Consider the following 26,833-nt stretch of genomic DNA (forward strand, 5'->3'; position numbering starts at 1 on the left):
ACTTGGAATCATGAACTAAACTGGTGTCCGTAGGTGACCTAAAACAAATTCTGCCAAACCTGTTAAATGGGATTCAAACTTCCTGGTGAGATGATGGACTTACAAGACAATTCTTCGCTCTTGATCCAGGAAAACTGCAGGCATAACACACCTAATACTGTACATCTAATTTAGTTGATGACTAGTTGATAAGTTGAATCAGGTATTCTAGTCCTGGGTTGGAACAATTAAAGCTCTACACAGACTAGACATCCCTCCAGGACAAGGATGGAAGAGAAGTACACGTAAAGGCAGGCTGGCATAAAGACGTCACCCTTCTCTCTCACCAGACTCCTTGGCCACCCTCAGTCTGGCTGGCCAGTCATCCAGGTGTCCCAAGCATTTGGACAGGTAGGTCTGGATGGTGATACAGTCCAGATGGACGTGGTGGTTGTCAGCACCGGCACGCAGCACAGGGTCCACCACTATGTAGCCACCGCCTGACTTCTCCTCATGGCTGGGGGTGAAAACATGTAGAATATTTACTTATAGTGGTGATATCAAGCATTATATAAGGACAATAAATTATTATATGAAGACAATCTGGACAATGGTCCAACTTGAACATACAACATGAAGCTATAGTTGCTCAGTGATGTTGTGGCTCATGTAGAAATGCAATATGAATACTGGTCTCTATTACAATAGTGCTTAACTCTCACCCGTGACCAAAGTAGTATTGGTATGATCCAGCGATCTGTAGGTCTAGGGTGCAAAACTTGTCAGAGTCGTCCTCTCTTCCCATGGGGTTGTGCCAGTCCAGGGCCTGGAAGGTGTGACGGTCAAAGTGTTTGCCCGGGGCAGGGTAGTTAGTGTGCACATGCACATGTTTTCCCTGGAGAGTAGGGCCCAGACGGAACTGGAGCTCAAAGCCTTAGAAGAAACATATAGTACAAACAGGCCTGAGTATACAATACATTTCTATGATTGTATGCTGCAAGGCACATGGATCAAGTTACGTCCCCCCTTTCGCCATGCTTTTGAATGCACCACTAACGGATTACAATCCGTTTCAACTAACATTTGCTACTCATTCTCCAAAAATGCGAGAAAGGAGATTGCTATTAATGAACCAGCTAACAAATTTGGGACCAGTTTCCCAGACACATATTTTGCCTAGTTCCGGACTAAAAATAATCTTCAACTCTCCATTGAGCTTGCTTTTCAGTCTAGTACTTGGCTTAATCTGTGGAAAGCACCCCTTAATCTGCTAAACCACCCCTTAAAGTCTAGTTGCCATAGACCAGGGATGGGCGGCACATTTTTCTCGCCGCCACGATGACAAAACTAGTAGAATTCCATGAAATGAGTTCGAACATTTCAAAATCACAACTGTCCCATGGCAAACTATGTACAATTGCAGAAATGAACTCTAAAACTTCAAGTTCTTCTCTCCACTGTCAAGAGGGGGGGGGGAGGGGGGGGCAACAAAATACTTCACTTAGGGCCGGCTCTGACTGCATGTGTGGGTATGAATGTGGGTAGGTACGCAGACCCGAGAGCCACTGCGGCCCCCTCCCACGAGGAGTTCAGATTTTTTGTGGCCCCCACCCCTTTAAAGTTGCCCATCCCTGCCCTAGACTATAAGTTATTGATAGATATAGGAATAACAATGAGTTGTCTGATCTCTGAAAATAGATTCTGCTGATAAGCTCAGCAGCAGCTGCCTTATCAAGAATGGTTGAGACTGCAACACTGCAGTTGCTCAACTGGAGAAGTGGAGTGATACTGGATCGCCACTATTTCCTGTTGTTGCTGTGCAACTGTAGTTGTGGTTTATGCATATAATTTAGACAATGAACAAGATTATTCGAATCATCTAAACCAGAATCTCTTCTTAAGGAAGCAAACTATGTTGGCTTTGTCTCATGATAGTATCATGTTACCAGATATCATTGAATTAAAATTAATAATGGCTGGGATGAGGCTATTATTGATCATGTATAACGTGAGTGTTATCTAGAAAACGTTGATGCATTTGCATACTGGAAATCTTGGATGACCAACAGATGTCTGAAGTCATGCAATAATTTGGTCTATATTAAACTAAAAAGGCAACACTCTCACCTCACAAGAACAACAAAATGTTCAAAAACTGCAATGCAACAATACAGGGAGGGACATGTCTGTCTGCAACCACACTCCCCAGTCCCCATGGGCTATCTATAGAAACAGCACACTAGCAAATATTGCTACACGTCTCATGTTTAAATACCACCTTAACTGTCACGTTATTCTCATTGTCAATACCATGGTAGCCTAAGGCATGCATAAAAATTGAAATAATGTCCAGGCACCTTGGTCCAGACGGAAGAGTGTCCTTCCCAGCTGTTCCATATCGTTGAGGACCAGGACTCTGACTTGTTTTGCCTGGAGGGACATTTTGACTCTGCCTATATAGGTCGTCCTTTACTGTACAGGGGATGATGATATGGATTTTCTTTTTCCAAGAACCTCCTGTTGAAAAAAAATGTAATATGTCACCAGCCATCAACAACATATTTCAGCTGTCTAAAAATAGTTACATTTTAGCAGCCTATTGCAGTTTCTAACATAATATTGTTGACACGTTGTGACAGCTGAATGGTGTGGTTGAAATTGGACAACTGGATCCAGTTCTTAAAGATCAATGCATTTGGAATGTGATAATAGTCACTACAAAGGTGAAGTTCTTAGAAGTGGAGCTGTCACTTGACGCAATTGGCAGGCAGCCTTTTATCCAGAATTGGAAACCATGTAGCTAGCCAATGGTCCAGTTTAAATTCGGTCCATTATCAACTAAATTCAGACCTAATTTTGAATCCTTTTCAGTTGTTCACTGCATGTATCCCACGGCTCCTCGCGTCCACAATGCGCGCACCACCAACACGCACTATCAACAAACGCCCACTTGAAATTGCGCAGCGCATAAGTGTCCATATTTAAATCATAACTCATTCTGGATAAGGTCCAGAATTCAGTCACTTAAAAGGCCAACCAGGCTATTAAATACTCGATCTACCGTGTCCATCCTCAGTCGGCCACTCACTAAAGTATAAGGACCAAGCAGACAACCACAAAACCTGAATCTGCAAAATGCGAAAACTGTACACAAAATTGTGTTGAAGCATTATGCGTAGCTTACAAACTATCGAAAATAAAAAGTTATGCACCTGTTACATCCAACTTTAAATACTCAACGCATCGTGAAAAGCTGCTTTACTGTAATTTGCAAAAATACAAAGTATCGGTATTTTTCCTGTATTGAAGAATACGCTTGGCATCTGAGCAGGGGGGCGTGCCGATTTTGCATCAACCTTTAACCCGACTACCGTACATGTACGAATATAAGAAAGCTGTATTATCATACTTTCTTGTAGACAGGTGCAATACAAATCTTACCTGTTTGGCAACATTATATGGCCTTATTACAGAGCACCATTCGACTGAAACACCAAATGTTGCAATATAATTCATTAAATAAGAAACGATACAAGATAAAACCGCGAACAGGATTGCGCTGCTTCTACATGAAGAGGACGTGTGTTAGGTAACATGTAGGATACATGACTGCACTGCAGAACTTAATAAAGTTCACGCGCTATAAAGAACGTTCTCGATGGAGTAGTAAGGTGAAAGCAGTCCGAGAAGATGTGCCTGTAGACGAAATCCAAGGTGTGAAGTCGGGGAGATGGTTTTCCAACAGCAAGGCTCAGTGCAACATGGCAGTGTTGCCATTGTTTATAAAATATATTCTTTATAATGTCGAAATAAACAAGTCTCCAACCCCCATATCTTACACTCACAAACTGAAAATATATGTGTGTATATCAATGGAGACTGCTGAGGGCAGGACGGCTCATAATAATGGCTGGAATGGAGTATAATGGAGTGAATGTAATGGTAACAAACACATGAAAACCATGTTTGATACCATTACATTCACTCCATTATACTCCATTCCGGCCATTATTATGAGCCGTCCTCCCCTCAGCAGCCTCCACCGGTGTATATTGTAGTATCAATTGGTGAGAGAGAGCCTCAAATATTACATTCAATTGGACATATCCCCTTGGTTCCTGATTGAATCTTTGGTAAAGTTCGCTTGGGTCAAACAAAACACCCTAATGATTGGTTGGCAATCCAGCTTCCCACAACGCAGGTGATGGCTGCAGGATGAAGTTGGTGAAGAGCAACTGCAGAAATTTGCAGTCCACTGCAGTCAAAACTGAATGACCTTTGATCACATGGTTTTTGTCAATTTCATGCAGTCTTCATGTAGGCGCAAGTCGGCAATTTTTATCCACATAACACTCTTTGACCACTGATTGTCACCAAATTGACAAAAGTCATCCGCTCTAACACGCCCAATATTACTGTGTTTTCTATTTAATCATGTGGCATATATGTATTATTTTCTGCAGCTCATTTCACACTACAAGAGAATTTCCAATTTGACTTATATCTGACTGTGGGCACGTTTGAACGGATCACTTTTGTCAAGTCAGTCACCTCCTTTCAAAATGTGTTGCATTATGGGGATAGAAATTGTCTCGACTTCCACCTACATGTCAACTGCATCAACTTCATCCTGCAGCCATTGACTGAGTTGTGGGAGGCTCTATTGTCAACCAATCATTTGACACCCAAACGTAACCAAAGACATGACTGAAACAAATGTTGCAGAGATTCATGTGTAGTGGATATGTAACGGATGTGAAATGGCTAGCTAGTTAGCGGGTACGCGCTAATAGCGTTTCAATCAGTTACGTCACTTGCTCTGAAACCTAGAAGTAGTTTTTCCCCTTGCTCTGCAAGGGCCGTGGCTTTTGTGGAGCGATGGGTAACGACGCTTCGTGGGTGACTGTTGTTGATGTGTGCAGAGGGTCTCTGGTTCGCGTCGGGGCGAGGGGACGTACTAAAGTTATACTGTTACATTGGTGCCGTGACCCGGATCACTGGTTGCTGCGGAAAAGGAGGAGGTTGAAAGGGGGGTGAGTGTAACGGATGTGAAATAGCTAGCTAGTTAGCGGGTACGCGCTAATAGCGTTTCAATCAGTTACGTCACTTGCTCTGAAACCTAGAAGTAGTGTTTCCCCTTGCTCTGCAAGTGCTGCGGCTTTTGTGGAGCGATGGGTAACGACGCTTCGTGGGTGACTGTTGTTGATGTGTGCAGAGGGTCCCTGGTTCGCGCCCGAGGTCGGGGCGAGTGGACGTACTAAAGTTATACTGTTACAGATACATACAAATGCATGTGTTATTTGAGGCTGTCTCATTGACTGTATATTGAACACATATGTTAGTATGTCAGTGTGTGATATGGGGATTGAAGAGTTTGTCGACATTACAAAGAAAAACTTGAATAAACAACTGCAACACTGCCATGTTGCACTGAGCCTTGCTGTTGGAAAACCACATCAGTGTCTGACTTTCGCCTGTCGCAGATGCACCTCCCACCGACTTCTCTCCTCGACTTTTGTCTGTAGTCGGTTGTTTCAGCCTCACCATTCAAAGAGCCCTGTGTCATTATCTGATAAAGATGTACAGTTGAAGTCGTAAGTTTACATACACTTAGGTTGGAGTCATTAAAACTAGTTTTTCAACCACTCCACAAATTCCTTGTTAACAAACTATAGTTTTGGCAAGTCGGTTAGGACATCTACCTTGTGCATTTTTTCAACAATTATTTACAGACAGAATATTTCACTTATTATTCACTATATCACAATTCCAGTGGACCAGAAGTTTACATACACTAAGTTGACTGTGCCTTTTAAACAGCTTGGAAAATGCCAGATGATGTCATGGCTTTAGAAGCTTCTGATAGGCTAATTGACATAATTCGAGTCAATTGGAGGTGTACCTGTGAATGTATTTCAAGGCCTACCTTCAAACTCAGTGCCTCTTTGCTTGACATCATGGGAAAATCAAAAGAAATCACCCAAACACCAAACACAATTTCCAAATGCCTGAAGGTACCACATTCATCTGTACAAACAATAGTACGCAAGTATTAACACCATGGGACCACGCAGCCGTCATACCGCTCAGGAAGGAGACACGTTCTGTCTCCTAGAGATTAACATACTTTGGTGCGAAAAGTGCAAATCAATCCCAGAACAACAGCAAAGGACCTTGTGAAGATGCTGGAGGAAACAGGTACAAAAGTATCTATATCCACAGCAAAAAAACTCCTATATCGACATAACCTGAAAGGCCGCTCAGCAAGGAAGAAGCCACTGCTCCAAAACCGCCATAAAAAAAGCTAGACTACGGTTTGCAACTGCACATGGGGACAAAGATAGTGCTTTTTGGAGAAATGTCCTCTGGTCTGATGAAACAAAATTAGAACTGTTTGGCCATAATGACCATTGTTATGTTTGGAGGAAAAAGGGGGAGGCTTGCAAGCCGAAGAACACCATCCCAACCGTGAAGCACGGGGCTGGCAGCATCATGTTGTGGGGGTGCTTTGCTGCAGGAGGGACTGGTGCACTTCACAAAACAGATGGCATTATGAGGATGGAAAATTGTGGATATATTGAAGCAAAATCTCAAGACATCAGTCAGGAAGTTAAAGCTTGGTCGCAAATGGGTCTTCCAAATGGACAATGACCCCAAGCATACTTCCAAAGTTGTGGCAAAATGGCTTAAGGACAACAAAGTCAAGGTATTGGAGTGGCCATCCCAAAGCCCTGACCTCAATCCCATAGACAATTTGTGGTGTTACGAATCCCTTTGGCCCGACAGTCTAGGGGGGATGGTAATGGGACCCGTAACACAACTCATGCAAATTATAGTAGTGAAAACGTAACAGTGAGAACAAATAACACAGACAACTTAATTACCGTCAAACACTAAATGTTTATTTATAAACACACGGTAAATGGGGGGAAGCAGGAAAAGGGGCTGAGCGGGACCCAAGGAATGAAAGAATAATAATTCAAAAACACCCCTAAGCTAGACTAGCCTACTTCACAAACAGCTAACTAACTAACCGTAACAGTGGGCAGAACTGAAAAAGCGTGTACGAGCAAGGAGGCCTACAAACCTGACTAAGTTACACCAACTCTGTCAGGAGGTATGGGCCAAAATTCACCCAACTTGTTGGAAGCTTGTGGAAGGCTACCCGACACGTTTGACCCAAGTTAAACAATTTAAAGGCAATGCTACCAAATACTAATTGAGTGTATGTAAACTTCTGACCCACTGGGAATGTGATGAAAGAAATAAAAGCTGAAATAAATCATTCTCTCTACTATTATTCTGACATTTCATTCTTAAAATAAAGTGGTGATGCTAACTGACCTAAGACAAGGAATTTTTACTAGGATTAAATGTCAGGAATTGTGAAAAACTGAGTTTAAATGTATTTGGCTAAGGTGTATGTAAACTTCCGACTTCAACTGTATGTAATCATAGGAAAAAATGTCCTAGCCCCACATAAACCATATAATAAAACACTAACATCCCATGTTATTTTAGCATTCCATCTTTCTACTCATACTCAGTGTGTAGACTAATAGTTTCATCAAGTGAAAATATCATTATCAATACAGGATAGGATAGGCAAAATATGTTTTTATATATCAGATCAATACAAAATAGTAAGAATCAAGTAAAAAAAGTGTTATTTATACTGGAATTATATGATTATTCAGTGCATTGATTAGTGTAAAAACATTTCTTATTACATGTATTATAAACATCGAAAGTGTTATGCATTACAGTGTAGTGGAGTGTTATGATTGGATGAATACAGGTATTTTAATACTTGAATACTGAGTGTGCGTAATACAGGATTATATGTTTTATAGGCAGCATAGGCTTTGACACTTTGTATCGTATACAGATTGTACTATGTAGAAGACTACCAGTATTCTACATGAATATCTTCCATCTGCTTCTTGTCCAAACTGAATAATGAATGTGTATGGTTTAATATAGGCAGATGTGTTATGTTATAGTTTATTAAGGTTTGACACTTTGTGAAAAGATGGTATTGTGGTGTGTACCAGTCTTCTACATGAATATCTTATTCTGCTTCTTGTTCAGGCTGCTGGGCGAGATCAGAGCCTCCAGGCTCATGCCAGCGTACAGGGGCTGGTTCCGATTTCTCCTGAACACCAAGGTGACTCGCACCACCAGGAGCACACAGGAAACCACCAAGAGTACAACTGGAAGTGATAGAAGACAGAGTAAATTATCCTATTTATCTTTAACATGTATATTAGTTTCTAATATGATTTACGGAGAATAGAGAGGGAGGTTCTAAAACGTTTAAGTGTTTCACATGAAGAGATTTGAGCCCAGTCCAAAACGAAGCTAGACATTTCTTGTAGATCTGAAAGAATCTGTTAGGTCTAAACAATATGGTGGGAACTCCATTTAGCCTATCACATGACTCGTGGAGCTATTGCTTACACCCATCCAATCCCTTCAGATCTACAATATGTTTTCAGGTTTAGGAGGAAAGGGTTGATGTTGTACTTGGTAATAGATATCTAGTCTGAGAGATGAGACCTACTCACCCATGAAGATAGCGTTTGCGCTTGGTGCTGCAGGGTCGTAGTGCTTGAACACATTCCCAACCAGAGCAATTATTACCACAGGGTAAATAGTCAGGATGTACCTCACATGCTGATCCAGCAGGAAGTTCTCAATACCAAACCTACAATAAACACATTACGATTACATTGAAAGTGTGTGGCTGTGTGCACAAATGTGCTGAGAGTCTAATTTACATTGGTAACGTCTATATAATTAACAAATAAAACATATGCATCGAGTGAGATTGGATCACATGCCCAAAAATGTAATCAAAAGACGATGAGCCTGATTCTCATAAGACAGACTTTGTTAAACTGTGCTTACCATCCGATCACCTCCACCAGTAGGATACAGAGAGACACGGTGGCTGCAGTGCTCTTTGCCACTCCAGAGAGGTCCAACACCAGGGTGAAGTTGATCAGAGTGGCGATGGTTGTCCATGTGGCATACAGGGCAATGCCATTCTGCACCTAAGATTTAAGAAAACGTTACTTGTAGTATACGACTGTAGAATTCCTCATAAGAGGACAAAGGAAGGGATAGAGCAACTGAAAAAGTGGATTACCTAAGATGGTTAGAGAAAATACATTACAATAGAATGATTATGTAAAGTAAAATGCAGTAGGATGGCCAGAGCTGTATGTGCTTTAGCAAACTAATCTCAAGGGGTATGAAAGTATTCATACCCCTTGACTTATTCCACATTTTGTTGTGTTACAGCCTGAATTCAATTGTTTTCTTTTTCCTCAACCTACTACACACAATACCACATAATGCCAAAGTAAAGACATGTTTTTAGAAATGTTTGCAAATGTATTGCAAATGAAATCTCACACCTGGGTCAATACAAGTTAGAATCACCTTTGGCAGCGATTACAGTTGTCAGAGTCTTTATAAGCTTTCCACACCTGGATTGTGCAACATTTGCCCATTATTATTTTCAAAATTCTTCAAGCTCTGTCAAATTGGTATTTTCAGGTATTGCCATAGTTTTAACTTAAATCCGCTTGAAAATCTAACTCAGCCACATAGGAACATTCACCGTCTTCTTGGTAAGCAACTCCAGTGTAGATTTGGCCTTGTGTTTTAGGTTATTGTCCTGCTGAAAGATTAATCCATCTCCCAGTGTCTGGTGGAAAGCAGACTGAACCAGGTATTCCTCTAGGATTTTGCCTGTGCTTAGCTCCAATCCGTTTACTTTCTATCCGGACTCCCCAGTCCGTAACAATTACAAACATAGCCATAACATGATGCAGCCACCACTATGCTTGAAAATAGAGAGTGGTACTCAGTAATGTGTTGAATTGGATTTGCCCCAAACATAACACTTTGTATTCAGAACAAAAAGTTAATTGCTTTGCCACATTTTTTGCAGCATTACTTTAGTGCCTTGTTGCAAATAGGATGCATGTTTTGGAATATGTTTATTCTGTAAAGGCTTCCTTCTATTCACTCTGTCAATTGGGTTAGTATTGTGGTGTAACTACAATATTGTTGATCCATTCTCAGTTTTGTCCTAACACAGCCATTAAACTCTGTAACTGTTTTAAAGTCACCATTGGCATCATGGTGAAATCCCAGAGTGGTTTCCTTCCTCTCCGGCAATTGAGTTAGGAAGGACGCCTGTATCTTTATAGTGATTGGGTGTATTGATATACCATCCAAAGTGTAATTAATAACTTCACCATACTAAGGGATGTTCAATGTCTGCCTTTTTTTCTCTCTATTTAACGCATCTACCAATAGGTGACCTTTTTTGCGAGGCATTGGAAAACCTCCCTGGTCTTTGTGGTTGAATCCGTGTTTGAAATTCCCTGCTCGACCTTACAGATAATTGTACCGTATGTGTGGGGTGCATAGATGAGGTAGTCATTACATTTTTTAATGTTAAACACTATTATTGCACACAGAGTGAGTCCTTGCTATTTATTATGTGACTTGTTAAGCAAAGTTGTACTCCTGAACTTAATTAGGCTTGTTAATAACACAGGGTTTGAATACGTAATGACTAATTTTAGCTTTTCATTTTTAATTCATTTGTAATAATTTCTAAAAAATATAATTCCACTTTTACATTATGGGGTAGTGTGTAGGCCAGTGACAAAAATCTCAATTTAATTCATTTAAAATTTCAGGCTGTAACATGACAAAATGTAGAAAAAAATCAAGGGGTGTGAATACTTCAAAGGCACTGTGATGAGTTCTGACTTCTAAACTTGAAATATTGTTAATCATAAGGTATCCTATGGAAAGGAGAAGGGCCACAGTCTGGTTTCTACACCAGAAGTTAATGGTTATCTGTAGGAGGAATGTATATGGTTGCGGTCACTGATAAGGGTGGAGAGCTGTCGATTAGTGAGGAATGGGGGCCAAGGTCAGGTCACATTAAGGGAGAAGAAACAGTTTATTACCCGCATCACTTACATCTTTATTGCTAGGCAGGAAGTTAATGTTTAGAGGGAAGGAGGAGACTTAACGCAAATTGGGGTGGGTGGATACATATGTAACGGATGTGAAATGGCTAGCTAGTTAGCGGTGGTGCGCACTAATAGCCTTTCAATCGGTGACGTCACTTGCTCCGAGACCTTGAAGTAGTGGTTCCCCTTGCTCTGCAAGGGCCGCAGCCTTTGTGGAGCGATGGGTAACGATGCTTCGTGGGTGACTGTTGTTGATGTGTGCAGAGGGTCCCTGGATCGCGAGGGGACGGACGTAAAGTTATACTGTTACACATACATACAGTTGAAGTCGGAAGATTACATACATCTTAACCAAATATATTTAAACTCAGTTTCACAATTCCTGACATTTAATCCTACTAAAAATTCCCTGTCTTAGGTCAGCTAGGATCACCACTTTATTTTAAGAATGTGAAATGTCAGAATAATAGTAGAGAAAATGATTTATTTCAGCTTTTATTTCTTTCACATTCCCAGTGGGTCAGAAGTTTGCACACTCTCAATTAGCATTTGACCTTTAAATTGTTTAACTTGGGTCAAATGTTTCAGGTAACTTTCCACAAGCTTCACATAATAAGTTGGGTGAATTTTGGCCCATACCTCCTGACAGAGCTGGTGTAACTGAGTCAGGTTTGTAGGCCTCCTTGCTCGCACACGCTTTTTCAGTTCTGCCCACAAATTGTCTATGGGATTGAGGTCAGGGCTTTGTGATGGCCACTCCAATACCTTGACTTTGCTATCCTTAAGCTATAACTTTGGAAGTATGCTTGGGGTCATTGTCCATTTGGAAGACCCATTTGCGACCAAGCTTTAACTTCCTGACTGATGTTGCTTCAATATATCCACATAATTTTCCTACCTCATGACGCCATCGATTTTGTGAAATGCACCAGTCCCTCCTGCAACAAAGCACCTCCACAACATGATGCTGCCACCCTCGTGCTTCACGGTTGGGATGGTACTCTTCGGCTTGCAAGCCTCCCCCTTTTTCCTCCTAACATAACGATGGTCATTATGGCCAAACAGTTCTATTTTTGTTTCATCAGACCAGAGGACATTTCTCCAAAAAGTACAATCTTTGTCCCCATGTGCAGTTGCAAACCGTAGTCTGGCTTTTTTTTAATGGCGGTTTTGGAGCAGTGGCTTCTTCCTTGCTGAGTGGCCTTTCAGGTTATGTCGATATAGGACTTGTTTTACTGTGTATGTAGATACTTTTGTACCCATTTCCTCCAACATCTTCACAAGGTCCTTTGCTGTTGTTCTGGGATTGATTTGCACTTGTCGCACCAAAGTACGTTCATCTCTAGGAGACAGAACGCGTCCCCTTCCTGAGCGGTATGACGGCTGCGTGGTCCCATGGTGTTAATACTTGCGTACTATTGTTTGTACAGATGAATGTGGTACCTTCAGGCATTTGGAAATTGCTCCTAAGGATGAACCATACTTGTGGTCTCCAATTATTTTTCTGAGGTCTTGGCTGATTTCTTTTGATTTTCCCATGATGTCAAGCAAAGAGGCACTAAGTTTGAAGGTAGGCCTTGAAATACATCCACAGTTACACCTCCAATTGACTCAAATTATGTCAATTAGCCTATCAGAAGCTTCTAAGGCCATGACATCATTTTATGGAATTTTCCAAGCTGTTTAAAGGCAGTCAACTTAGTGTATGTAAACTTCTGACGCACTGGAATTGTGATACAGTGAATTATAAGTGAAATAATAAGTGAAATAATCTGTCTGTAAACAATTGTTGGAAAATGACTTGTGTCATGCATAAAGTAGATGTCCTAACCGACTTGCCAATACTATAGTTTGTTAACAAGGAATTTGTGGAGTGGTTGCAAAACAAGTTTTAAATGACTCCAACCTAAGTGTATGTAAACGTCCGACTTCAACTGTACACACACACACGCTGGTGGGAACATGTCTTTGTGTGTTCAGCTGTCTGACCCATTGGGTGATTAAACTTGGTTTTAGCTTTTATAGTTGTCTGTCCATTTTTACCCTGTTATTTAGAACCTAACAACTGTAAGTGTCACCATAAAACTAAATGGGATGAGTGAATCCAATGAAAAACAATACTCCGACTGGAGTTGGCTAAAGCACATCTGTGACCATGCTACAATCATGAGGATGGTGTGAGTCTAACAACTAACTAAATTAAGCCACAAATTAAACTCACCAGCACCCGGATGCACCAAAGATCCTTAGGGTGGTTCTGGCTGAGCCAGGCTCCGTAAACACTCAGCCCATAGCAGGAGAAAAAGATCATAGCGTAGTTGGTGACAGCAATGATCCCCAGTAAAATCAACGCAGCAGTCATCTGCCTGTGCGGAACAGTAAAACAAAAGACCACTCTCATTGATCCACAAGTTACCTTGGTGTTTTGAGCAGAAATATTATTTTTTTTACCTTTATTTAACCAGGTAGGCTAGCTGAGAACAAGTTCTCATTTACAACTGCGACCTGGCCAAGATAAAGCAAAGCAGTTCGACACATACAACAACAACAGAGTTACACATGGAATAAACAAACATACAGTCAATAATACAGTAGAAAAAGTCTATATACAGTATGTGCAAAAGAGGTAGGATAAGGGAGGTGAGGCAATAAATAGGCCATGGTGGCAAAGTAATTACAATATGCTGCTATGGTGACCAGTGAGCTGAGATAAGGCGGGGCTTTACCTAGCAGAGGCTTGTAGATGACCTGGAGCCAGTGGGTTTGGCTTCGAGTATGAAGCGAGGGCCAGCCAACGAGAGCATACAGGTCGCAGTGGTGGGTAGTATATGGGGTTTTGGTGACAAAACGAATTTGTTGAGTAGAGTGTTGGAGGCTATTTTGTAAATGACATCGCCGAAGTCGAGGATCGGTAGGATAGTCAGCGTTACGAGGGTATGTTTGGCAGCATGAGTGAAGGATGCTTTGTTGTGAAATAGGAAGCCGATTCTAGATTTAATTTTGGATTGGAGATGCTTAATGTGAGTCTGGAAGGAGAGTTTACAGTCTAACCAGACACCTAGGTATTTGTAGTTGTCCACATATTCTAAGTCAGAACCGTCCAGAGTAGTGATGCTGGACGGGCGGGCAGGTGCGCGCAGTGATCGGTTGAAGAGCATGCATTTAGTTTTACTTGCATTTAAGATCAGTTGGAGGCCACGGAAGGAGAGTTGTATGGCATTGAAGCTCGTCTGGGGGTTAGTTAACACAGTGTCCAAAGAAGGGCCAGAGGTATACAGAATTCCTGTCCTACAATCTATAGGCCTGGTTATTATCATAGCATGATAGAGACCCACAAAAATACAATGAATCTCAATGGGTCCAATTATATATACCTTGTGTAGTAACATTGTATTCATACATTATGTATTTCTTTTTTAATTGTAAACCAAAGAAGTTAAGGGGGGAAACGCTAGGCCTATGTGGTTCAACTTCTCTCAATGTTCTCTACAGACAGGCAGAGGCCCACAATGTGGGGAGGTGTGGTATGGTTATAGTAACACCTTGAATACACCGTCCACATTACGTGTGCGAGCATTGCAAAATAAATTTACACGGATGTTATTCAATAATTTCAACCAAACTTGTCACAGTGTCCGTGTAGTGTAGCCAGGTGGTAATTATAACTTGGTTCTATTTAAGATGTTCGACGGGCTGCAAATGCCCTCCTTATTGGTTATCAGGAAGATACAAACCCACGTGGATGACAAAGACAAACGAGGAGTGATTCATCAGAGATAACTAAGAAAAAACGAACTAAGTTTCCCTTTTTATCTGTGGATTAATCGTCTGAGTAGAAACATAATTTTGTATGAATCTGGGTAAAAATTCTACAAAGAACCAGCTGTAAAGAGGACCATATGCATGTCAGGTTAAACAACCCCATGTTAATCTCCCAAAACAAACGAGCTAGCAACATGCATGTTTCAATCTGCCTGGAAATAAATATATTGATTTTGATATTTTAACCTACATGTAATGATTGCGCCTGGTGGAGACAGGCAAAATGATCACGCAAACATTGGTGCGGGGCTGATCTAGCCATGGTGGAAGTGGAGATGCTGTATTTTAATTCCACCCATCCACTTAAATCAGGTTAGTCAGGCAACAGGAACTCATTGGTTTAGGTGTTAAAAGACTGTTACGCACTCTTGAACCCATAGGACAAGCCAGGTCATGTTGAAGGCCATGTTGACTATCCAGGACACGTAGAAACCATATGGCAGTACAGAGAGGGTCCAGCTCCTGAGGAATTGAAAATAAAGTTGGTATCAGAACAAACATTCTACTGTAGCTTTTAATTTTTTATTTATTTAAATGTAACCTTTATTTAACTAGACAAGTCAGTTAAGAACAAATTCTTATCTACAATGACGGCGTTGGGCCAATTGTGCACCGCCCTATGGGACTCCCAATGACGGACGGTTGTGCTGCAATACCTACATAACTATACATCTAATACATGAATTACTGCATTTCACTGTCTAGGTGTTGATACTACAGCAGAAGGATGGTGTCCTAAAATAATAGAATACTATAGAATAGTAGCCTAAAAGATAGATGGCTGCATGGTTGAGCTAGTGATTGATTGACTGATATAGGTAAGTGAATAATTGTGTCTGTACCCTCTGTAGAGGAAGGAGATGACATAGATGAGCATGAGAGACAGCCAGGTGTAGATGAGCCCCCAGATAGAAAAGGTCCATCCAGCCGGAGTTATGTCGGTTTCATACTTCTTGGAAATGTTCCCTGTACTCGAATGGAATGGTCCTAGAAGAGAGGAGATTGCAAAACAAGTACAGCATAACTGTTGGGAAAACTACAGTGTTGCATCAGTCAGTTATGTAGTCTCAAGCACCAGACTTCCTCCCCTGAGGACAAGGTTGTCATTGACTTTGTGTAATAGGGTGGGTTCTGCATGTCCCTTGCTAAACATAAAGCTAGGAACTTTTAATGCTTCTACTTAAGAATAGAATAATGTGCAGCTGTGCTGCCAACAAAATGTTATTTCCTGTCCTACAGTTTAGTATGAACAGCCATATAGGAAGCGCTACACAGTTAAAACATAGCAAGTTACACAACACTGCGTTCACATGAGTTAGCGTTAGCTAAGTTAGATAAGACTCACCCTTTCCAGCGCCTGCCATAGCATTAATTGCTAAAGCAGAAATGTAGATCAGCACAGACAGTGCAATGACCACAATACGAGGAAGGCTTCTTTCTTCCATTATTTTTAACTACACTAGCTACAATGTATCTAGATAACTGGCTAGTCTAGTCGATAGTTGATCATGAAAGTCCACACTGGATGGTGATTGGTAGGGGAACAATATAAGGAGTGTAAACAATCTTCTTCGGGAATTTCTTGCCTGCTGCATGTCCACTGTCAACAATAGGTATAGCACCACCTGCTGTGCAGGAGAAGCCTATACAAAAACAAAAAACTAAAATGGAATGGTTGTCTTATTTTCACTGTCCATGTATCAAATGATAAATCCCCAAATAATATGAGGAAACATTAAAGAACACGCTGACTTGCTTTATTCGGCCAAGTAGTTGCAAAGCAGGAAGCACCATCATCCAACCAATCAGATGAGGCAGTGACAGCCCCGTCATTTTCAAAATGGCAGCAACATTGCAAATAAGCGAGTTTGATAGTGAAGACCAAATAACTAAAGAAATAGCTAAACAAGAAGAGACAACGTCGTTGAAATACATAATCTTGCGCAAAGACAAACGTTTTGGGCGAAAGGGTAAGCTAGTTGCCTATCACCGTCTGATGTACTAGGCTACTTACTCCCGGGGCGAAGTGGCTAACGTTATCAAGATGGTTAAACGTTAACGTTAGCTAGTTAGTACACTGTGGCCATGCTGAGCTGGTGTAGGTAGACCACTGGGGTATACAGTAACAAATAACGATGTAGACATGCTGTGGGAATAGCTAGCAAACTAGGTCTGTAGCTTTTGGTCTGGTTATTTAGTAAAGGACTGCCTCTTCCTCCACACTACTTCCTCCACATCTTAAAATGAGCTAACGCTAGCTAGCAGATTGTAACCAGGGTTGCCATGTCTGCGGTTCTTTTACCAAATTGGGCTACTTTGAAAACGATGTCGCGGATTAAAATGTATTGATGGCGGGTTTTTGAGCTACTTCTATTTGGCACTGCGGCATCTCTTATTTATATATATATATATATATATATATATATATACAGTATATGTAACTAGCTGCTGTTGACTCGGGCAATGTGCGCCTTGAGAGAGTGCTGCAACTGAGTCAACGAGAGAACAGCGCGCGCACATCAAGACAACTTTTTTTTTTTTTTTTTTTTTACAAGTTTGTAGGCTATTAATAAGAATGTCTCCATAATGACACTAATTTTCCATAAAACTATAACGGCGACAAAGCTCTTTAGATAAATTCGCTAAAAGGTGGTTTAAAGTAAACTACATTCAAATGTCGACTTTTCTCATGGTTAATCATATCAAGCGAAGGGTTTAGTCGTGCTCAGTTCTAGGGTCTGGAGCGCTGCGCGAGTGAAAATGTGAAATTATTGAACTTCCTCGCGTGCTTCTGTTATGGGAGAAAAGTCCACAATGAAAATTACTTTGAATGCTGAGAATGATAGGCTACATTTGGATCTGTTGGTGGTCAAGTAGGCTATTAATTGCAATGCCATTCGGCTACTGTAGCCTACCATTTGATACAGTACAATAAATATGTTGAAATCACTGGAGTCATTGCAAATCAATTTGTGCCACTTGTGTAGCCTAGCCGGAGCTGGCAAACGGAATTAATAGCCTATAACTCCGTCTTTTTTGTTGGAGCCTTGTGTTATTATGCAATTATTTATGGCCATGTTTAGTTAATTAAATTGGGAGTTATCAATTGTGATCATGGTTACAGCTCTATCGCGAATGTATCTGTCCACATTTAATGTCAGTTTCATTGTGGACTTTTCCCTGAAATGAGATAGCCTATAGCCCCTGGAAGGACATCTGCATCTAGCTCAGTAAACCATGGCAAAGTTGAATTGCAATTAAACCCAGATGAGTCATTAGCCTATGCCTATTGAAATAAGTCAATCTCGCAGACCATTTATAATGGATTGTAGTCTTAACATCTGGCAAAATTGCCAGAAAACAGCCTAACATTGTTTTTTTGAAGTTCTTCCAAGTGTTTCCTGCACAGAGATTGAGACCCTCTGTCCAAGTTATCACTCACTCTCCCATTGGATTTATCTATAGTTATGCGCATCCACAAACTAGATTTATTTACAATTAGAAACTGGGTAGTTTGAGCCCTGAATTCATATTGGTTGAAAGCCATGGCATATCAGACTGTGTACTATGGGAATGACAATTTTAAACATATTTTTACTTTTCTAATTACATTGTTAACCAGTTTATAATAGCAATAAGGCTCCTCAGGTGTTTGTGGTATATGACCAATATACCATGGCTAAGGGCTATTTCCAAAGAATATACCCTTAGCTGTGGTATATTGTCCATCTACCATGTCCTAGGACCTTATTGTTTAATCATAGCAGTCAAAACAAGTTAAATTGACATCCATTGATGAAAAATAATCTGGAGAGTTTAATAAGGGAAGTTTCTTGTGACATTCTTAAACTTACAAGAATTATTATTCGGATGGAAAAACAAATTTTCCTTCATTGCCTACATAGTTAAAATTGTAAATATTCCTTAACTCGCTCAATAATGTTATGGCAAAAGGGTCTCATGGATAATTTTTTGGGGGGGTAATGGGTAATGGTAATGGGTTAATAGAGATTGTCACTAGTTACCACAGCCACAAAGACACTTGTTAATTGTTTATTCGTTAGAAAACGGCAATAATCATCGCTTGCGATACAGCTTTCAAAACATATGGCCTCTCATCAGCGAGAAAGAATCCTTCAAATAGGAAATATACTTACTGTAGCAGTTTTGCACAGATTCGTACAGCTATGGGTGCCTCTAGTTGACAAAACTACACTTCCTCTAAACTTCCCGAGTCACGCTTACACACAAGTGTTCAGAGCATGTTAGATAGCTACAGTGGCTTGTGAAAGTATTCACCTCCCCTTGGCATTTTTCCTATTTTGTTGCCTTACAACCTGGAATTAAAATGGATTTTTGGGGGGGGAGTTTGTATCATTTGATTTACTCAACATGCCTACTACTTTGAAGATGCAAAATATTTTTGGGTGAAACAAACAAGACAAAAAAACAGAACTTGAGCGTGCATAACTATACTTTGTAGTGCCAACTTTTGCAGCAATTACAGCTGCAAGTCTCTTGGGGTATGTCGATATAAGCTTGGCACATCTAGCCACTGAGATTTTTCCCATTCTTCAAGGCAAAACTCCTCCAGCTCCTTCAAGTTGGATGGGTTCTGCTGGTGTACAGCAATATAAGACATACCACAGATTCTCAATTGGATTGAGGTCTGGGCTTTGACTAGGCCATTCCAAGACATTTAAATGTTTCCCCTTAAACCACTCAAGTGTTGCTTTAGCAGTATGCTTAGGGTCATTGTCCTGCTGGAAGGTGAACCTCCATCCCAGTCTCAAATCTCTGGAAGACTGAAATAGGTTTCCCTCAAGAATTTCCCTGTATTTAGCGGCATCCATGATTCCTGACCAGTTTCCCAGTCCCTGCCGATGGAAAAACATCCCCACAGCATGAAGTGCCACCACCGTGCGTCACTGTGGGGATTATGTTCTCAGGGTGATGAGGTGTTGGGTTTGTGCCTGACAGTTTTCCTTGATGGCCAAAAAGCTTAATTTTAGTCTCATCTGACCAGAGTACCTTCTTCCATATGTTTGGGGAGTCTCCCACATGCCTTTTGGCGAACACCAAACATGTTTGCATATTTTCTTCTTTAATCAATGGCCTTTATGGCCACTCTTCCGTATAGCCCAGCTCTGTGGAGTGTACGGCTTAAAATAGTCCTATGGACAGATACTCCAATCTCTGCTGTGGAGCTTTGCAGCTCCTTCAGGGTTATCTTTGGTGCCTCTCTGATTAATGACCTCCTTGCGGTGGGTGGCCCTCTCTTGGCAGTTTTGTTGTGGTGCCATATTCTTTCCCTTTTTTAATAATATATTTAATGGTGCTCTGTGGGATGTTCAAAGTTTTGGATATTTTTTTATAACCCAACCCTGATCTTTACTTCTCCACAACTTTGTCCCTGACCTGTTTGGAGAGCTCCTTGGTCTTCATGGTAGCACTTGCTTGGTGGTGTTGCAGACTCTGGGGCCTATCAGAACAGGTGTATATAAACTGAGATCATGTGACAGATCATGTGACACTTAGATTGCACACAGGTGGACTTTATTTAACTAATTGTGTGACTTCTGAAGGTAATTGGTTGCACCAGATCTTATTTAGGGGTTTCATAGCAAAAGGAGTGCATACATATGCACACACCACTTTTTTCATTTCACTAAATCAATTTGGACTATTTTATGTATGTCCTTTACATGAAATCCAAATAAAAATCTATTTAAATTACAGGTTGTAATTCAACAAAATAGGAAAAATGCTAAGGCACTGTAATTAGCATAGGTGGTCGCCTCTTGTCTTCTGTCTGTTTTCCGTAAACATGCGCTGAAACATGGAGATATGGCCGTATGGGAATGCTAACCCAAACCTTATCACGGTGTGTAAAAATTTAACCTTTTGCTTTTGAAATTATTTCTCCCTGATATGAAAGATAAGGTCCTTATGCTTCCAAAACTGTACTGAAAGCGATATGTTAATGTTCAGATTGAGCGGCGTGCTCCCCGTACAGAAGACACCTTAATCCAATGATTTATCTGTAAATTAATGAAACTGAGTCATGATCAAGGACTAGCCTTACGGGAGTTGTTGATATGGTGAATATCCTTTTAAGCCCAGAATGTATTTTTATTTAACTAGGCAAGTCAGTTAAGAACCAATTCTTATTTACAATGACTGCCTACCCCGGCCAAACCCTCTCCTATGCAGTGCCTTAGACCGCTGCACCTCTCAGGATCCAAGGAAGCAGCCATTCAACTTGCCGTTCACCAGCTTTTCAAGTTTAATAATGAGAAAATGTTAGATACTCACCAAATATGGAGTTTAGATTGCTATCATCAAGCTACATACAACCTGAAGAAATGCCTCTTTGGCACCTCCATTGTATTGAGCTGTTGTAGACTTCCGATCATTTTCTAAATTCAAACAAACCCCCTGAAACTAGACATGGATGTTTAGAAGACATTGGTTGTCTTCTGAGTCAGGAAGTATCAACAAGTTAAGGTTGGTCAAGTGATCTGTGTCACACCAAACATTACCTATCTAATAACACCCAGCCAGCAGGAACAGGCAATATTTTTAATAGTTGCTAGCATATGGGATTATATTCCAAGCACAGAGGATTTCTTGGATACAGAAACTTTGCTACTTTATTTATTTTTGCATTTAGCAGACGCTTTTATCCAGAGCGGCTTACAGGAGTAATTAGGGTTAAGTGCCTTGTTCAAGGGCACATCGACATATTTTTCACCTAGTCGGCTCGGGGCGTAGAACCAGCGACCTTTCGGTTACTGGCCCAACGTGCTTAACCGCTAGGTTACCTGCTGCCCTATGTTATTTTCCCAATAGTAATATCAGTTTCTTGTCCTTTGACAGATGCACACCCTTTGGAAGGAAAGAAGATCAGCTGGGAGGTAAAAAGTCACCCATTCAATGGAGTTCCATTTCAGGTTGTGGGCACAAGCACATATGAATGCCATCAGGGGAAAGACCGACAAGTAAAAGCTAAAGAGAAACATGCTGCTAAAATGAACAAGAAGGCGGTAAGTTCAAAGACGGATCGCTGTTCTACCATACACTTTTACAACATTCATTTAATTTCGATAATGTTGAAGTGTACTAGGCTAACTAACAATAGATTGGACTTTAAATGGGTTTCCTGACCCTATGTGGTCACTAAAGAAAGATCCCATGGCACTTATTGCAAGAGTAGCCTCTGGCTAAAATCCAATTCCCAACCAGGCCTCATTCCATTATCATTCTTGTAATTGGCATATATATCACTCCTCGCCTCTCCACCATGATAGCTAATGTGTGGTGAGCAGTCTGGCTCAAAATGGTAGTGGGTGAGATGCAGGTAACTGCCAAAATAAAGGAAACACGTGAGTAAATGAGGGATAAAAAGTATATTGAATGCAGGTGCTTCCACACAGATGTGGTTTGTGAGTTAATTAATTATCATCTCATCATGCTTAGGGTCATGTATAAAAATACCCAGTTGCCCAGTATTTTGGCTACCATGTTTAGAAGAAGAGATCTGTAACTTTGAAAGAGGGGTCTCAAAGGATTATAGGGGCTGTCTCTGTCACCAGATCTCAACCCAATTGAACACATGGGAAGATTCTGGAGCGGTGCCTGAGAAACCGTTTTTCACCACCACCAACAAAACACCAAATGATGTTGCGTCCCTCCAATACACTTGTAGAATCTATGCCAAGGCGCATTGAAGCTGATCTGGTGGCTCGTGGTGGCCCAAAGCCCTATTAAGACACTTGGTGTTTCCTTTATTTTGGCAGTTACGTGTAAATTGGTGGAAGCTTCGGGTGTCTCAAATTGCTATATAAGTCCAATCAATTATTATTAAATGTTTTGCCACCTTCCATAGCTTGAAGACCATGCCTTAAAGAGACGGAAACAAAATACAAAGAAGGTGGACTGCAAGGCTTTAATAAACATCGCCCACATTATCCGCTTTCCTGGTTTTAAGGTAAATATGAAGAACTATATCATGGTTTAGACTGTCACCTACAGGGCTAACGCTGTACATAACAGTACACATTTAACAAGCATGTTATTTCCTGTCTAGATTGAGGAGAGTACTGTGCGCTCTAAAAAGGAGGCCTCCAAAGATCTGAAGGCAGCGCTAAGTGAAAAACCAAGCTCTGTGAAGGCAGAGGTTGTCTACTGCGTCAGGTTCCCCTCTCTCTCTGAGCATAGCTCACACGCACTTGTTGGCGAGGTATGTGTGTGTGTGTGTGTGTGTGTATATATATATATGCATGCTGTCCTACCTAAGAATGATATAAATTTTTTAAAATAAATAAATGACCCCTCTGTGATAAACCCATGTTCTTTATCCCAAAGAGGTCCTCTAAGAAGAACTTGAAGGTGTTGCAGAAGCAATGTGCAGGCTATCTAAAAGAAATAACAGACCTCACCTATCATCTTCAAGATGAACAGTACATGACTGGCCTGTCTTCACATCTGCAAAGCCTATTGCAGGAAATTAAAGGACTTGTCCCACAGGATAAAGATCTCACACTGACCCTTTCCCCAAGGAAGAGAAAGGCTGAGGAGGACATGGCCACCCTACCAACCCAGGGAGCGTCACAACCTTTCACCGACAGTGTAGGACAGCATGCAGATTTACAGAACACATGCGAAGAACCATGTTTGCCAAACTGAGTGTGGAGTGAGATTGCTTGTAGGCAGGGAGCCTAGGGCGACGGAGGATGGCAGTGTGTGTATATATGTGTTGAGTCCGTTTTTTGTTTTCCCCCTTCAGAATATTTTATTTTTGATAGCTGGGTTTTGTGGTAACCCAAGCCTACCAGCATACTTGTTGTACTATTTTAATATTAATTGTAATAAAATAAAAATACAATTGGGTGATAATCCTGTATGCAGTGGTGGAAAAATTACCCAATTCTTATACTTGAGTAAAAGTAAAGATGCCTTAATAGAAAATGACTCAAGTGAAAGTCACCCAATAAAATACTACTTCAGTAAAAGTCTAGATGTATTTGGTTTGAAATATACGTAAGTATCAAAAATAAACAACTGCTAAAATATATTTAAGTATCAAAAGTAAAAGTATAAATCATTAAAAATTCCTTATATTAAGCAAACCAGACGGCACCATTTTCTTATTTTTTTATTTATGGATAGGCAGGTGCACACTAACATTCAGACATAATGTACAAAGGACGTATTTGTGTATAGTGAGTCTGCCAGATCAGGAGGAAGTAGGGATGACCAGGGATAAGTGTGTGAATTGGAAAAATGTTCTGTCTTGCTAAGCATTCAAAATGTAATGAGTACTTTTGGGTGTAAAGTAAAAAGTAAATTATTTTCTTTAGTAATGTAGTGAAGTAAAAGTTGTCAAATATAAGTAATATAGTACAGATACCCCAAAAAACTACTTAAGTAGTACTTTAAAGTATTTTTACTTAAGTGCTTTACACCACTGCTTGTATGTGGTGCATTTCCACATCCAGTACCCAGGTCAGGTCTTCTGTCTGATTCCCTCTGCATTCTCTCAACATATCTTTCCATGTAACTTACTGTGTTATCTCACAATCGTATCTACACCATAAAATGAAAACCTGTATTTACAGTTAAAGATTAATGTGTTTCTGACAGTTTTATAGTACAGTGCTAATTGGTGGAGTACTGTGGCTACCAATATCCCTGTGAGCCTTCCATGTCGCCGAGGGTTAAGGGTATAAATTGTAGATTAATAATATTGCATTGTATTACACTCTCTAAACTTGTTCTATGGATTTCTTGGCCAAAATCTGTTAACTGTTTTTTTTTAATACATTTTGAGATCTGTCTGTGGAACCCCTGCAATACCTTTGGAGAACCTCTGGTTTATACGTTCATTGTGTGGTCTTGTCGGTTTCCACTCCAATATAAGAGAGATCTCAAAAATGGAGAATGCAGTGATAAGGCTATTATATTTTAGGACATGTGGTTTTGGTCTGTGATATAGTCTTGAGTGTTTTTGATATGAAAGTGAAACACTTGTACAATCACATGTTATCTTGTTTAGCTGATTAGGCCATGTATCTGATTCACCTGGGAATACACTGCCCTTGCCAGAACCGGTTTTATGTCTCTTGTCATTCTATAATTGCATACAGTTGCATAACTGTTTACACAACTGTTTGTCTATGGATTTTGGTGGTGGAAACAAGGTCTAACACATTCTAAAAGTTATCTGATTACTTTACATAATGTGCTGCATTTCAAATTGTTTGCTTTATTACATCCGTTAGTGGATTTGGTATTCCACACACCTTTCTTTGTACATAAAATAAAATGCAACTTCGATCTGGTCTTCTCAGCTCCCTGGCTTTACTAGTTATCTCCTAGTTCTCAAAAATGTAATGTCAGTCAGTGTTTTCTTTCGTCCATGAGGTCAAGGGGTTTGTGGTTTGATATTGGCTTGTCATACTGCCCCTGGGGTAAAGTCTTATAACATTTATGTCACATTATTGTTTAATGACACCCACGCTTCAGCCAAAAATGTTTAACTAACCCAAGATAGACTCATTTCCAATGGGAGCAAATTAATCATAGTGGGCAGAACAAGCACAAGCTAGCGAGATCCTATTGGTGCGTCCCAGCATGTATTTGCATATTCCATTAGGAAACGCCTACTCTTAAGTGAGTGTAAATCTGATGACTCAATTCGTGCTTGCACTTCTTTTAAACAACACCTTTTTTTTTTTTACTTTGGTAAAGGGCAAAGTCTACAAAAAATAGTCCACTCTGTAAGAGATTCTAGTTTTGGGAACAGAACATTTTTAATTGATGAGAAAATTTGCAGAATGTGGGCCAAAATCCATCTTCTCACACTGCTGGCCACTGCGCTTGTTCTTATCACCATATTTGGTGGTAAGTGGAAATTCCAACTGAATACTTCAGATATTTACATCCAGTGAAACATCTGGCTCATTGTTTTGTCGGAGCTTCTGCTACTGACTACATTAAAAAATATATATATATTTTACCTTTATTTAAAATTTACTGTAAATGTCAGATAAATTGTGGTATATATATAATATGGGGGGATCTAGATAGAAGGCCTCAATCATTTATATAGCTATACATTTTCCCCCTCAATGGCCACTTTATGACCTGTTTATGACGGTAATAAGCTGTCAAAGAATGGAGAATATAGATAAAAGGTTTTTTGGATGAAGGTTGGCGAAAGGATTTAGTAATTCTGCCTTTGAAATGGCTTCCAATCATGCTGTCATACAACAGCATGCATCTTATTAATTGTATGCCCTATTTCTAAAGATGGAGTACCCGTTGAATGTCACCTCACCTTCACTGACATATTAGTCACAGTATATGTCACTGATGGTAAGAGAAGCCTACTTTCTGTAAGTGACTTACTACTAACTCGTCCACCTCTGTGACTATTGTCTTGTCTGGGTGGTGCACAAGCATGACCTAACCCCTCATATCCTCACGGTAGAAGGTCATCAATGTTCCAGCAGAGATTCTCACAGGCTCCCGATCACCCTTCCTCGTGAAATTTCACAGTGAGTGGAATGGACACTGAAAATAGCAGGCAAACAAATGCATAAGAATGTACCCTTCACAGAACTGTCGGTGATACCATGTTAATATGGTTGGTGTGGCAGGTAGCCTAGTGGTTAGAAAGTTGGGCCAGTAACCAAAAGGTTGCTAGATGAATCCCTGATCTGACAAGGTAAAAATCTGTCGTTCTGCTCCTGAACAAGGCAGTTAACCCACTGTTCCTTTTATTTTTATATTTAACATTATTTTACCAGGTAAGTTGACTGAGAACACGTTCTCATTTACAGCAACGACCTGGGGAATAGTTACAGGGGAGAGGAGGGGGATGGGGATGATTAGGTGACCGTGATGGTATGAGGCACAGCTTGGGAATTTAGCCAGGACACCGGGGTTAACACCCCTACTCTTCCTAGGCTGTCATTGAGAATAAGAATTTGTTCTTAACTGACTTGCCTAGTTAAAAGTTCATT

The 26,833-nt window shown here is 40.5% G+C and overlaps 3 protein-coding genes across 7 annotated transcripts in view; 1 reads left to right on the forward strand and 2 right to left on the reverse strand.

The window, feature by feature from the left end:
* agla (amylo-alpha-1, 6-glucosidase, 4-alpha-glucanotransferase a) overlaps nucleotides 1–3,341 on the reverse strand; it is a 33,509-nt gene extending 30,168 nt beyond the window's left edge. For 2 of the 3 annotated variants that reach the window (XM_071376429.1, XM_071376431.1), the window contains exons 1-4: nucleotides 3,192–3,341; nucleotides 2,337–2,496; nucleotides 702–912; nucleotides 327–496 (exon numbers count right to left, since the gene is read on the reverse strand). In XM_071376429.1, coding sequence (XP_071232530.1) covers nucleotides 327–496; nucleotides 702–912; nucleotides 2,337–2,421 — 466 coding nt within the window. In that variant the 5' untranslated portion in view covers nucleotides 2,422–2,496; nucleotides 3,192–3,341. Of the gene's footprint in view, nucleotides 1–326; nucleotides 497–701; nucleotides 913–2,336; nucleotides 2,497–2,829; nucleotides 3,117–3,191 lie in introns of those variants that run through there. The other variant, XM_071376430.1, reaches the window with a different exon arrangement.
* On the forward strand, nucleotides 64–25,147 carry LOC139559952 (uncharacterized). 3 transcript variants are annotated; one of them, XM_071376435.1, is made up of 5 exons: nucleotides 64–390; nucleotides 21,684–21,850; nucleotides 22,693–22,794; nucleotides 22,894–23,046; nucleotides 23,172–25,147. In XM_071376435.1, exons 2-5 carry the CDS (start codon nucleotides 21,836–21,838, stop codon nucleotides 23,490–23,492), a joined length of 591 nt encoding a protein of 196 aa, XP_071232536.1. In that variant the 5' UTR covers nucleotides 64–390; nucleotides 21,684–21,835; the 3' UTR covers nucleotides 23,493–25,147. The 3 variants fall into 3 exon arrangements, with proteins under 3 accessions (XP_071232536.1, XP_071232534.1, XP_071232535.1); XM_071376433.1 differs by lacking the exon at nucleotides 64–390 and adding an exon at nucleotides 16,617–16,774; XM_071376434.1 differs by lacking the exon at nucleotides 64–390 and adding an exon at nucleotides 20,445–20,688.
* Nucleotides 6,860–16,382, reverse strand: LOC139559951 (uncharacterized). Its single transcript, XM_071376432.1, has 7 exons — nucleotides 16,150–16,382; nucleotides 15,647–15,791; nucleotides 15,171–15,266; nucleotides 13,204–13,348; nucleotides 8,890–9,035; nucleotides 8,547–8,686; nucleotides 6,860–8,192 (listed from the first exon to the last, which is right to left on the reverse strand). The coding sequence occupies exons 1-7, from the start codon at nucleotides 16,247–16,249 to the stop codon at nucleotides 8,038–8,040; spliced, it is 927 nt and encodes a 308-aa protein (XP_071232533.1). The 5' UTR covers nucleotides 16,250–16,382; the 3' UTR covers nucleotides 6,860–8,037.
* Nucleotides 25,148–26,833: the final 1,686 nt, after the last annotated feature.

This window comes from Salvelinus alpinus, chromosome 30 (assembly GCF_045679555.1).
Source record: "Salvelinus alpinus chromosome 30, SLU_Salpinus.1, whole genome shotgun sequence".
NCBI classification, from domain to species: Eukaryota; Metazoa; Chordata; class Actinopteri; order Salmoniformes; family Salmonidae; genus Salvelinus; species Salvelinus alpinus.

What these genes read in the sequence shown, in the direction of transcription:
- LOC139559951 (XM_071376432.1), bottom strand. Translation starts at nt 16,249, where the DNA reads ATGGAAGAAAGAAGCCTTCCTCGTATTGTGGTCATTGCACTGTCTGTG. An exon ending in TATGGCAGGCGCTGGAAAGG is followed by an intron (nt 15,792 to 16,149) that starts GTGAGTCTTATC and finishes CCTCTCTTCTAG; the next exon opens with GACCATTCCATTCGAGTACA. An exon ending in CTGGTGGAGGTGATCGGATG is followed by an intron (nt 8,687 to 8,889) that starts GTAAGCACAGTT and finishes TGTTTATTGTAG; the next exon opens with GTTTGGTATTGAGAACTTCC.
- LOC139559952 (XM_071376433.1), top strand. Translation starts at nt 16,645, where the DNA reads ATGGCAGCAACATTGCAAATAAGCGAGTTTGATAGTGAAGACCAAATA. An exon ending in CAAACGTTTTGGGCGAAAGG is followed by an intron (nt 16,775 to 21,683) that starts GTAAGCTAGTTG and finishes GTCCTTTGACAG; the next exon opens with ATGCACACCCTTTGGAAGGA. An exon ending in CTAAAATGAACAAGAAGGCG is followed by an intron (nt 21,851 to 22,692) that starts GTAAGTTCAAAG and finishes CACCTTCCATAG; the next exon opens with CTTGAAGACCATGCCTTAAA.